We start from the raw sequence: 12,997 nt of genomic DNA on the forward strand, positions 1-12,997 counted from the left end.
TTTATAAGTCTTTTGTTTATGATACTACAGAATACCTTCCCCAGGTTACTGTTTACACAGATGCCTCGATAGTTATTTGGGTCGACTTTGTCCCCACTTTTGTATAGGCGTTATGAGTCCTTTGTTCCAGATATCAGGGAAGTAACCGACACTCAGAACCAAGTTGAAGAGTTTTAGGATAGCCAGTTTCATTTTATCGTCTGTGTGTTTAATCATCTCGCTTAGTATGCCGTCTGCACCGCAAGCTTTTCCTGGTCGCAGGTCCTTGAGTTTTTCAAATAGTTCTTTTTCTGTTATTATGGAGTCTAGTGGGTTTTGGTTATCTTTTATGGCCATTTCGAGCTTTTCCAGTTTTTTGCATATTTGGTGTTGCTCTGGTCTTAGTGTGTTTTTCTGGTATAATTTTTCAAAGTGGTTTTCCCATGTGCCACCAGAGAACAGACACAGATACACTAGAGCTCGGGTTACAGAAATAACACGATTATAAAGCTAAATACTACAGATGCTGGAAATGTGAAGCGAAAGCAGAAAATGCTGGAAACAGTCGCTCGTTCAGGCAGCAACTGCAGACAGAACAGACAAGTTGACGTTTTGGTTGTGAACCCTATTGTGTTTTGACACAGATAGTTCCCGAGCTGCTGAGTGTTTCCAGCATTTTTTGTTACAAAAATAATACGTTTCAGGATCATTACTTTTTTCAAAAAAAGAGAGATTTTGAGATATTTTGCATTTAGATTGCTGGTGCTAACAAGCGCAGAATGAATGGGAAGTTGGTGAGTGGCAGGAGAGGGTTAACCCCGCGTCAGGAGATGCCTCATATGCGCGTGGTTGTATATGCTGAGTTGACGCATAGCTTGAAGGCGGAGCGAGCGGAGTTTTCCAGCTGGTTTTAATCGCGTTGACGCTCAGAAGCTGTGGAGATTTTTCAGCTGCTGTGATGAAGGTGGGAGCTTCGGTGCTGATGCTGCAGCTGGCAGTAGTTGCTGTCTGCGACGGGCTCTTACGGTAAGAGGGAGCTGGAAGGAGGGTACCTTCCTGAGATGGGCTGGGTGTCTTGCTGGGCCTCGGCTTTGCTCTAAAACAGCCCAGCTGTTCTCTTCCAAGGCGCCTTCGACTCGCTTCAGCCATGCAATTCGTAACACGGGGCGCTGATAACTGGTTTATTGAAGGGCAGGGCAGTGATTGGAAGGATTTTCCATGTTGCACTTGCAATAAGTATTTTTTAAATTGTATTTGTTGCTCTTGTTTACAGCTTTTCTGACTGTATATTTGTGTGTCAGGTCGACTCTTGCAGGTTTTGAAATATGTGGCCAATATAACCTGCCCCCATTTTATATGTAAACTGTTTTTCCTCCACTCCAAAGACATTTTGCCTTTTTCTACTGACAAACCTTCATTGAGCTCTTTTTGTTCCTAAGTGGTTTGACATTTTGACCTCAACTTTTCAGTGCTGCAACTGTACTTGTTTCTGAGGTTTATTCTCTATTGCCATTTTTTATACATAACGGGATGACTTTTAAAATGTTATCCCCCCCCCCTTCCCCCCTTGTGTTGCTGACTTGCTGGTGTACAATCAATCCCGTGTGAACTCGCAGACCTGTGGTGACTTGTCCAGGTGGTATTTATGTTTCAGTTCACAGTGATGTTGGATTATGGTGAAGGGCATCATGGCCAAGCCTGATCATGCCCTCTCCTGACATCCAGTGTGGAGAAAAGCCCTGCTACTGCCCTGAGTCTGGAACGATTGTGTTGTGGAGAAATATTGATTGTCCAGTCAGAAAAGATAAATCTGGAGCAGTGTTTTAATTGACATGCCACAGGGGAATGGATTCAATTTATGAAAGGCAAACTGTCAGGAAGCTGTTCAGAGTAATCAAAATTGGAGTAGAATGGTGAAGGCTGAAACCTGTTCTTTAGAAAAGAAAACACCAGTGAATGTTGTGGTTGATGGTGTGCTTTGTGTATAGTTGCGTTAAGTTGGGCTAAACAACTTTTCTCATCTTGCCATGTGAATTACAAGATCCCTATAGTTAGTTTGTGGATTGGTAATCTGTAAATTCAGCATATACCAGGAACTGAACCTGAATTTGATGCCCTGTAGTTTGAATGACATAGTGTGATTGAAGGAAAGAGAAACTTGCATTTATATAGTGCCTCAAAGTACTTTACATTTTTTTTGGTTGGAGTACAGTGACTTATCGAACATCCCAGCAGCTATCCAGTGTAAAAAAAATAAAAAAAAGTTTTAAATCCTACAGCCAGCTATGATATGATTTTTTTGAAGGATGAATGTTGGTTAAGAGATCAGGAAAATTCCCTGCTCTTCAGAGTGCTGTGGGATCTTTAATGTCCAGCTGAACAGGTAGACAGAACAGTTGTCTCATCTGAAAATGGTGACTGATGCTGCATTGGTATTGCAGCTTTATGCAAACAACTTGTGGTGGCCATAGCTATGGAATTCTAATTGATTAGTGCAATAAATATTTATCCTCTGTGCATTAATTTCACAGTCCTGTTTGTGGGTGTGTTTCTTCTTGGGATGTGGGTGACCTGAGCAAGGCAGTATGTTTTCATGCATTTCCAGTTGCATTGAGCCAACTATGTAGTGTGGGGCTGAAGTCCCGTGTAGGTCAGACCAGATAAGGATGGCAGGTTCTCTTCCCTGAAGGATTTTTACAATAATCCAGTAGCTTTCATAGTCATTACTTTTTCTGGTGCGGGCCTCAAGTCCCACTAGATTCAGAGAAGGCTGAAAGTGAAGCTTTTGATCAGTCTTTCCCTAATTCCTCTGGAGTTATTGATGAATCATCAATTTCAAATAGCTCAGCTGAGATTGAGGAGAGAGTAGGAGAAATTCCTTTTCTGCAGAGGGTTGTTTGAGCATGGAATGCTTTGCCACGGAGTGGTTGAGACAGAAACAAATGCATCTTTTTAAGGGAAAATTGGATAAATATTTTAAGCAATTGATGATACAGAACTATGGGGAGAGTGGGACAGTGGTATTATTTTGCAAATTATTCTAGCAAATAGTTGGCATGGACTCTGCTGTATAGTTGCCTCCTATGTTGTCAACTTCTCTGCCTCAGCACTAAGCTTATACAGCAAATGCTTCAGTGTATATTGTATTGGGGAATTCTCCTAAAAACAATAGTGCAATGTTAATGAAAATGTGCAGTCAATAAAATGGTGAATTGTTGCAAAATAGAGTGCAGAGACACTGATTAACATCCAGTGGTGGACGGGTCACCCCCCTCCCTCAACCCCCAGAGAATCACACCGCAATTGATCTAATGACCCACATAAACCTGTCCTCATCAAACATTCACTGTCATCGTACCAACGCTCTTCTCAATCATCCTTGCTGCAATGCTCCATCTCACCCTCAGTAAGCTCCCCGCTGGAGTGGAGCTAATCTACAGAACAAACGGGAAACTGTTCAACCTCCGTCGCCTCCAGTCCAGATCCAAGGTCGTCCCATCCTCTGTCATCGAATTACAGTATGCAGACGATGCTTGCGTCTGCGCTCACTCGGAGGTCGAACTCCAAACCATCGTCCACACCTTCACCGAAGTGTACGAGAGCCTTACACTAAACATCCGTAAGACAAAGGTCCTCTACCAACCTGCCCCCGCCACACAGTACTGCCCTCCGATTATCAAAATCCATGATGAGGTCTTGGACAACGTGGACCACTTTCCGTACCTCGGGAGCCTACTGTCAACAAGGGCAGACATCGATGACGAAGTCCAACACTGCCTTCAGTGTGCCAGTGCAGCCTTCAGTCGCCTGAGCAAGAGTGTTTGAAGACCAGGACCTCAAACCTGGCACTAAGCTCATGGTCTACAGAGCAGCAGTGATACCCACCCTGCTGTATGCTTCAGAGACATGGACCATGTACAGCAGGCACCTCAAAGCACTGGAGAGGTACCACCAACGCTGCTTCCGCAAATCCTGCAAACCCATTGGCAGGATAGGTGCACCAACGTCGGTGTTCTCGCTCAGGCCAACATCCCCAGCATCGAAGCTTTGACCACGCTCGATCAGCTCCGATGGACGGGCCACATCATCCGCATGCCCAATATGAGACTCCCAAAACAAGCACTCAGAGCCCTGACACAGCAAGAGAGCCCCAGGTGGGCTGAGGAAACGCTTCAAGGACACCCTCAAAGCCTCCTTGAAAAAGTGCAACATCCCCACCGACACCTGGGAATCCCTGGCCCAAGACCATACAAAGTGGTGAAGCATCCGGGAAGGCGCCGAACACCTCGAGTCTCTTCGAGAGCAAGCGCAAACAGCAGAAGGAGCGCACGTCAACCCAAGCACCCTTCAACCACCGTCTGCCCCACCTGTGACAGAGACTGTCGGTCCCGCATTGGACTCAATCACCTGAGAACTCATTTTTAGTGTGGAAGCAAGTCATCCTCGGTTCCGAGGGACTGCTTAAGGGAAGAGAGACCTAGCAGCTCAAGTCAATTTGGACAAGTATCTTGAGGAAAAACATGAAATGCATCATTGGCTACAAATGCTGCGGCAGCAGGAAGGCAGACTAGTTGGACCTAAAGGTTTTTTCCGGCTTTCAAGGTTTTATGGGAACCCTGGCTCATTTACCTGTCGCCAGAGCTGCAGGAACCGACCCTAGCACTAACTGCTATTATCCACCTGATCAGCTAAGTCGGGAGACTGGGAGTCGAGCTTGAGACTTTCTGCTACGTGTGACTCGGTTGCACAGTGGTGTAAGCAATGGGAGACCCTCAACAGTCTGCAATAGGAAATGATGCAAAGCAAAAACAACAAACAAGTGACCGTGTACAGAGAAGTAGGGAGTTTGTCACACTGTTCTCTGCTGATGATTGTGATACAGTATACACTGAAGCACTTGCTCCACATCACTAACAGAACCTGAAACCGCACTAGGATGAGGTACTAGAGTGATTGTCAACTGGGGAGCTGTACTCTACTTTAGGAGGAAGAACACGAGACTTTTCTTTAAAAGACTGATGTTTTTTTTGGTGTTTTTTTTTTTTAAATGCTCAAAATTCCAGCTTATTTTAAACCAGATTAGTGGCCTCATATTTAGATGACATTTGCAGTAGAAATGTTTGAATGGCAGAAGCTTGTTAAGTTGTAATTTGCTGGAAGTCTATCCTGTCATTTGAAAGGAAGAGGAGCAACGGTTGGATTCCCTCGATTTTCAAGCATTGTAGTTTTCTGAACTAGATGAAGCAACATCCCAGAGTTCGGCAATTGGGAAGAGATAATTGTACACATTCCAGTTGCAAACTCCTAGTTTCTTTGTGCAGTGTTTGACAACAGAAGATGGTGCTCCTCTTTGTCACGTGTGCTGTTTTTTGTTTTTCTGTAAATTGGTACATTGTATCAGAAACACTTTTTCACCCCCCCCCCCCCCCCCACAGTGCTGATCTACACTAATTTGTGTACTTTTTGTGTGTTTTTCTGTAATGAAATGGAGCTCATACTATCTGTTGAAATTGTAGTACTATATCTTGGGTGTTTTAGAAAGCCCAAAGTTTTTATATTAACAGCTAAATAAGAATTTTTCACAGCACACTTTTTTAATGCCATGTTTTAAATACATTGGATTTTTATTCAGTTTAAAAATATTGGAGCATTTTCTGCAGCTCACCAAAACTGTGAGAAGGCCATTCCAGACTTAATTTATCTGTTCAGAAAGGGAAAGTCATTATTTTCCCCCTCTTTGCCTAACGCCTACCCTCTCCTATCCAACACAGCACCCAACTGTCTGGTTTATACCTCCACTATCCTACCTGGAAGTGTATTACAAGTGTTTGCTTTTTGTTAAACTTTTCCTAATGTCTGTCCTACATTTACCTTCTAGTTTGAATTTAAATCTTTGTCCAACTGTAAAGGTTTAACTTGAGGTAATGCTTCAGATTAGCTTTTTTTCCCCGTATTATTTAATATCGTGTAGCTCTTGTGTCAGAAGGTTGTGGGTTTAAGCTCCACAACAGATTAGAGCTTGTAATTTAACTTGATACTTCTGCATTTGGAGGTGCCATCTTTCAGGTAAAATATTTAACGGAGGCCCCATCTGCCTATAACAGTTGGATGTAAAAGATCTTGTGTCACTATTCAAAGAGCAGGGAAGTTCTACTGATGTCTTGGCAGCATTCATCTCTCGGCCAACACCACCGAAAAATGGATTAAGTGGTTACCCATCTCATTTGCTATTTATGGAACCTTGCTGTGTTTACCTAATGTAATGGTGACTTCACTTCCAAATTGATTAATTGGCTATGATGTGTTTTGCAATATCGGCGATATATAAAGGTACATTCTTTCATTCTGTAAGGTTTCCTTTTTGAGGCTAAAACGTCCAATTTTCTCTAGCCTTCCTCATAGCTCAGTCCTTCAGGACTTGCATTCTTGGTCCAGTATTCATGGCAACATTTATTAACTAGAGACCATCTGAAACTGTAACTTGGACCTTGTGCAGAGAATTGTAATATTGTTGCTGCAGGAGACTTTAAACAGTAATGAGAGAAAAGCAAATCACTGGTTGGCAAGCTGGGATAATACGTTTGACCTTTCACTTTGTGACTCTGGCTCAAACTCATTCCAGACTTCAGATAAAATGCTCCTCTGCACCTTTAGCCCTATCTGTGAGGTTAAGCTGCCTTGGTGTAGTTGTTAGTCAGTATGGATCCATTGCACAAAATTGTCTACACTTGGAACTCGCTGCCGATGAGGGTGGTGGAAGCGGAGATGATCAATAATTTAAAAGGAAATCGGATGGGCACTTGAGGGAAATAAACTTGCAGGACTACGGGGATAGAGCGAGGGAATGGGGCTGACTGGATTGCTCTACAGAGAGCTGGCACAGACTCAATGGGCCGAATGGCCTCCTTCTGTGCCGTTATGACTCTATGACTTTGGCAATCAGTCAGAAATAGTATAGGGATGCTTGTTTTGAGAACTTCTGCATTGAGGCTGAGGCTTCATATCATTAGGAAGTGCCGAAGGATCTTTACCCTACATTTGGCTGCTGCAGGTGACCTGGCCGGGAGGGCTTAATGCTGACACTGGGTGGCAAAGTAATCCATTCTTCCAATACTGGCACCTCAAGTGCTCGTAACTTTAAAACCCAAGAAATGGAGGCATAGTGCAGGTGAAAGCTGGTCATCAGCTGCCACAAACAGTTTGAACCAATTCTGATCTGTGTTTCTCCCTTCAGATGAAGTGACATGCCTTGTTCACTGGAGTTTCCCAGCTGAGAAATTGCTGATTGAGACCAGTGACTTTGAGTGATCAATAGTTCAAACCCAGTCTGTGATGAAGAGCTGCTGTTTTAGATGCTTGTAGGGAGTGTGTTATCAAAATTTTGTGGTTTTTGTTTTGCAGAATTCCTTTGAAAAAATTTCGCTCAATTCGACGAACCTTCACTGATTCTGGGAGTAGCATCGAGGAGCTTCTTGCAGGAGACCAATACTTCAAATACAATGTGGGCTTTCCACATGGCAATGGGCCCACCCCAGAGATACTGAAAAACTATCTGGATGTGAGTACAGTCTCGAACACAAATATTAAAGGGGATCTGACAGCATAGCTGGGAAATTGGCTAAATAACAGAAAATAAAGAATAGTAGTGAATAATGTTTTTTGGATTGAGGAGATCGGAAGTCATATTTCCCAGGATAATTGCTCTTAATGTATATAAATGATTTGGATTCTGGTATAGGATGCATAACGTCAAAATTTGCAGACAACAATACATTTAAGGGACACTAGATAAGTACATGAGGGAGAAAGGAATAGAAGGATATGTTGATAGCGTAAGATAAAGTAAGGTGGGAGGAGGCTTCTGTGGTGCATAAACACCGGCATAGACATGTTGGGCCGAATGACATGTTTCTGTGCTGTAAAATTCGATGGAACACTCCTTCCGTTTTACTACTTAATACTTGTTTGGTCATTCATTACTGTGCACGATTCTCCTTACAACAAGACTCAAATCTGGAACTGCATGTGTTCACTTCTATCCACCTGCTCCACGACTTGAATCTCTCATACACTGCCTATGTGGCCATTAGTAATTTTGCTTTAGTATGGTATGTTAAATGATATACTTGCAGCTTGAAAGGTGATGTCAAGAGAGTGGTCAACGTTGCAATGTTAGTCTTTCTAAAACCTTCAGTGCAGAATTTGCCACTCCAATAAAAGTGAGGCATGTGCATTGGTAAAAATTTGTTAAATTAATTTTTGTATTGGTGAAAACTGACCATTCTTGGTGCCCTAAATTTCACGTTTGTTTACCTTCTCTCCTGATTGTTTTCTGAAGGGAACAACATGGTGGGTAATATGGTTTTGTATTATGAAATGTTTAAATTACCCACTGAACATTAAATACAGCACTTTGTAATGCCGTCTTGCAGAGCCTGTTCCATTTGAAATTGAAGGCAATTGGATTAGTTTTACACATCATTCTATATTGGTTCTTTCCCTGCATCATATGAAAAAAACCTCTTCCCCACCCCCACCTCCTGGGTATAGATGCCACATATTGTGGCACTGACCCATACAGACAAGAAATCCTTAAGGACCTTCTATCAGGCTTGCCAGGCTTTGTGTTAGCTTAAAATGTTGAGCACTGGAGACTATTTGATGGAGGTTGTTACAGGCCAATCCCAATTTTAACTTCATTTGCTGTCCACACACTTGCACTTTCCGTTAGGATCCCTGGATAGTGATCGAGAGAAGGAATCCAGGCTAATTGGAGTGTTGGGATGGTTGAGATAAGACCCAGGACCTTTCTGATCTGTTATGCCAAATTATGTAGTATGTAAACAAATGAGTTGTTGTAGAAGCTATGTTTGTTTTGTGTGTTGGAGAGAAAATCCTATGTAGAATGATGTGTATAATCTATCTGCCTACAATAGGCTCTCCCAAGACAGCATTACAAAGTGGGTGATATATTTCATGATTATTCAGCCACGAGAGTAAGCCAGAAGACATGGGTTGAGTTGTGGTAGTGTAAATGTGTTTAACGCCAGAATCAGCCCAGTTACCAGTGGGAGGGTATGCAATACTCCCGAACTCGGCATGAACTCGGCATTAACTGGTCAAACTCCGATAACAGCTGAATAGTGGCTCTGCAAATTGCGACACAGGCAGAACTGAAGGAATTTATCTTGCATCATAGGTTTCAAGCTGAGGTCTGTGGACCCCAGGAGGTCTGCAAGAACATCAGATCTTTAATCACCTCGACAGGTTTCTGTACCTTTCTTTGTATTTGATGGGCTCCCATCCTTCTCCTCCCTCCCCCCCCCGCCCCCCAAAAAAAGACAAAGAATATAAATTAGAAAGGGGGATGGGGTGGAAGAATGTGGGCTAGGAAAGGAGATAGATGACACCCAGAAAAGGAGAGGAAAAATGTGAATTAAAAATGGACCAAAGGGGAGGGGGGGCTAGAGAGAGCTACAACATAAGAATTAGGAGCAGGCCAGGCCATTTGATCCCTCGAGCCTGCTCCGCCATTCAATGAGATCATGGCTGATCTTCTACCTCAACTCCTTTCCTGCACTATCCCCATATCCCTCGATTCCCTTAATATCCAAAAATCTATCGATCTCTGTCTTGAATATATTCCACGATTGAACCTCTACAGCCCTCTGGTGTAGAGAATTCCAAAGATTCACCAACCTCTGAGTGAAGAAATTTCTCCTCATCTTAGTCCTAAAATGGCCGACCCCTTATTCTGAGACACTGACCCCTGGTTCTAGACTCCCCAGCAAGGTGAAACATCCTCCCTGCATCTACCCTGTCGAGCCCTGTAAGAATTGTGTATGTTTCAATGAGATCACCTCCCATTCTTCTAAACTCTAGAGAAGATAGACCTTGTCTACTCAATCTCTCCTCGTAGGACAATCCCCCCCCCATCCCAGGAATCGGTCTGGTGAACCGTCATTGCACTCCCTCTATGGCAAGTATATCCTTCCTTAGGTAAGGAGACCACAACTGTACACAATACTCCAGGTGTGGTCTCACCAGGGCCCTTTTATAATTGCAGTAAGACATCTTTACTCTTATACTCAAATCCTCTTGTAATAAAGGTCAACATAACATTTGCTTTCTTAATTACTTGTCGTACCTTTGTTAACTTTCAGTGATTCATGTACAAGGACACCCAGGTCCCTCTGAACACCAACATTTCCCAATCTCTCACCATTTAAAAAAAATACTCTGCTTTTCTATTTTTCCTACCAAAGTGGATAACTTCACATCTCTCCACATTATATTCCATTTGCCATGTTCTTGCCCACTCACTTAGCCTGTCTATATCCCCTTGAAGCCTCTTTGCATCCTCCTCACAACTTACATTCCCACCAAGCTTTGTATCATCAGCAAACTTGGATATATAAAGAAGTAGGTTGGGGAAGAGAGAGAAACAGAAGGGAAGAGAAATATGAGAAGAAGGACAGTGCATTAAAAGAAGGTGGAGAGAGGAGACTGCTAGAAGGGACGTAATGGAACATGAAATGTGAAGGGGAGAGAGAGGAGGTAGGAAGTGAAGGGGGAAAAGAAGGTAAAGGAAGCAGGAGGGATGGGGTTGGGGGGGCAAGAGAAAGAGGAGGAGGCGAAAGCAGAAGACTTTTTCTAGACATACTAATATACATCCAAAGTGTGGTGAGAGGATGACTTTTTTTGTAGACTTGACCAGATGTAAATAAAAATTACATTAGTGAGCTGTGACCAAATGTGGGCTTAAATATAAAAAAAATTACTTTATTCTCACAAAATTTAGGTGTGCCCACCATTGCCTGAGGCTCCAGGGTTCCAGAGTATTGAGAACATTGGTGAACTTGACTGAAAATAAAATTGTAATAACAGTACCTGTTGAAACTCATTTTGTCTGGGAGCATTTGCAGTAATTACAGCCCAGGATCTTTTTATTATTTATTAACAGCAATACTTTTTTTTATTCATTTATGGGATGTGGGCGTCGCTGGCAAGGCCAGCATTTATTGCCCATCCTTAATTGCCCTTGAGAAAGTGGCGGTGAGCCGCTGCTGTTAAAGTTCCTCCAACTACTTGCAACTTGCGAAAGTCTCTCATACATTTTGTGCAACGGAAGATCCCACATCATCAATAAGCTGAATGACCAATTAACTATTGGCTGTGGGAGGAATATTGGGCCAGGACTCATGAACACCTCTTCAAATAATGCCCATGTCTGTCTGCAGCAGCAGATGTAACCTAATTTTTAACCCCTCATTCAAAAGAGTATTTCTGACAATGTAGCACACCCCCGGGCTCTCACTCCAGTGTAGTTCTAAAGGGTTGTACGCTCATACTCATGAGGGGCTTGAGCTCGGTCTGCTTATTTAAGGTGAATGTGCTACCAGCCTGGCCAAACTGACTCTCTATCATGTACAGTCAGTGTAAACTAATCAAACACATGCTTATTCATGGTAACCATAAGTGTTGGCAAGGGTGCTGTCTAGATAAGAGAAATGGAAGTTAATTGCAGGCTAACAAAATGCTGCATTAAGTGAAATTAAAAATCAGTATTTCACCTTTTTAAAACTTCTCTTAAAGTTCTTCAGATGAACACTGTTGTAAAGTTCACTGCACTCTTGTTCTGCAGCTGTTGTAGATTGAGTCAGTTTGTTTGTGCCTTGAGTAAAGTGTTCAAGAAATTGACTGTTCTTTCAACATCTTGCTTAGCTCCACTTAACATGTCTAAACATGTGTTTTTTTTTTAACCATACTGCATTGTCACTAATCGTGAATTCACACAATATAAGTGCAGTTTCTTTGGAAAGGATGAAATTGACACTGCATGTGACTGACTCAAAGGTGTCACTTGGCTGTCAGCTGACATGATTTGTCATGCAGTGTGTGGCTTTTTACTAGAGCAAGAAACCAATAGAAGGGTCTTTGTGTCCATAGAAACTTGCAACACAAGGCCATGTGGTCTATCATGACTGCTGACTGTTTGCTAGAAGGAAATCAGTTCTCCGCTTGTTCCCTATAGTTTTGTATTTACATCTGCGTCAAAATGTTGATCTGTTCTTCCGTTAAGAGGGAATGGTCTCTACATCAACTATGTAGAGTGGTTAGAGCAGAGAATGCTTTGACACAGGGAGCAAAATCAAATTTTCCTAACCTTTTTCTCCTCATCAATTAGGAAAATGATAAATTGATGACCCTCTCATCAATTCCTTGTACTCTGCCCCAGGTTATATAATCAAAATGCTTCTGGTCTTTTACGGCACTACAGGAAACTTTGGTTTATCCAGAGGTTAACTGTCCGGAATGCTCGAGCCACTGGCAAAAATCAGGAGCCGTTTCGTTAGGTTTTTTTTTTCACCAGTCAGGCTCTGCAAGGTCTCGCTGAAGCTGTTGCTAAGCTACAGAGATGCTTGCAAGATACGGCCGACTGTTTAGAAGCTGTTGCTAAGCAACAGGGTTTGTTGCCAGATACGGAGCTCAAAATCTCCGTATGTTTCAACATTAGCGCTGGTTTGTCCGGCAGTTTTGATGGGACGGCAACAGCTCGGTCCCGTCGGTGCCGGATAGCACAAAGTTTCCTGTACCTACCTGCACACTCCATTTTGTATTTGAAACTGTAGATCCAGATGTACTGTTACTGGTGTACTGTGAGACATATTTGTGTTTTGCATGTGCTGATGTTATAAAGCAGCTTGGATTTAAATGTTTTGTATTACATTTTTAAGCTGAAATATGCACTACTAAACTTGATGAAATTTGGACTCTTCAAAGTGAAGAATGTTGGTGCCTCAATAGAATATTTCACATTAGACACTGAACATTGGCCTGAAGCATTCCTGGCACTTGTATAGCAAAGGGCAGGTGCCCCGCTTCCTTCACTCTGCCCCAGTAATATTTATTTTTCCCTCTCTTGCTTCCCACAGAAGCAATTCTTGTGGTCTTTCTGACTAAAACTGCCATTTAATGCCATCTGGTGCTGAATTATGGGCAGTTTGTGCCCAAACAC

At 42.7% G+C, this 12,997-nt stretch overlaps 1 protein-coding gene across 1 annotated transcript in view; it reads left to right on the forward strand.

The window, feature by feature from the left end:
* The first annotated feature begins 833 nt into the window (after window positions 1-833).
* The window catches only part of ctsd (cathepsin D), a 28,438-nt gene continuing 16,274 nt past the window's right edge, over window positions 834-12,997 (forward strand). The window contains exons 1-2 of the mRNA XM_086007817.1: window positions 834-1,005; window positions 7,381-7,537. Of these exons, the coding sequence (XP_085863943.1) occupies window positions 938-1,005; window positions 7,381-7,537 (225 nt within the window). The 5' untranslated portion in view covers window positions 834-937. The remainder of the gene's footprint in view (window positions 1,006-7,380; window positions 7,538-12,997) is intronic.

The sequence above is a fragment of the Somniosus microcephalus genome, chromosome 15 (assembly GCF_052327205.1).
Source record: "Somniosus microcephalus isolate GS21.2 chromosome 15, FLI_Smic_1.0, whole genome shotgun sequence".
NCBI lineage: Eukaryota > Metazoa > Chordata > Chondrichthyes > Squaliformes > Somniosidae > Somniosus > Somniosus microcephalus.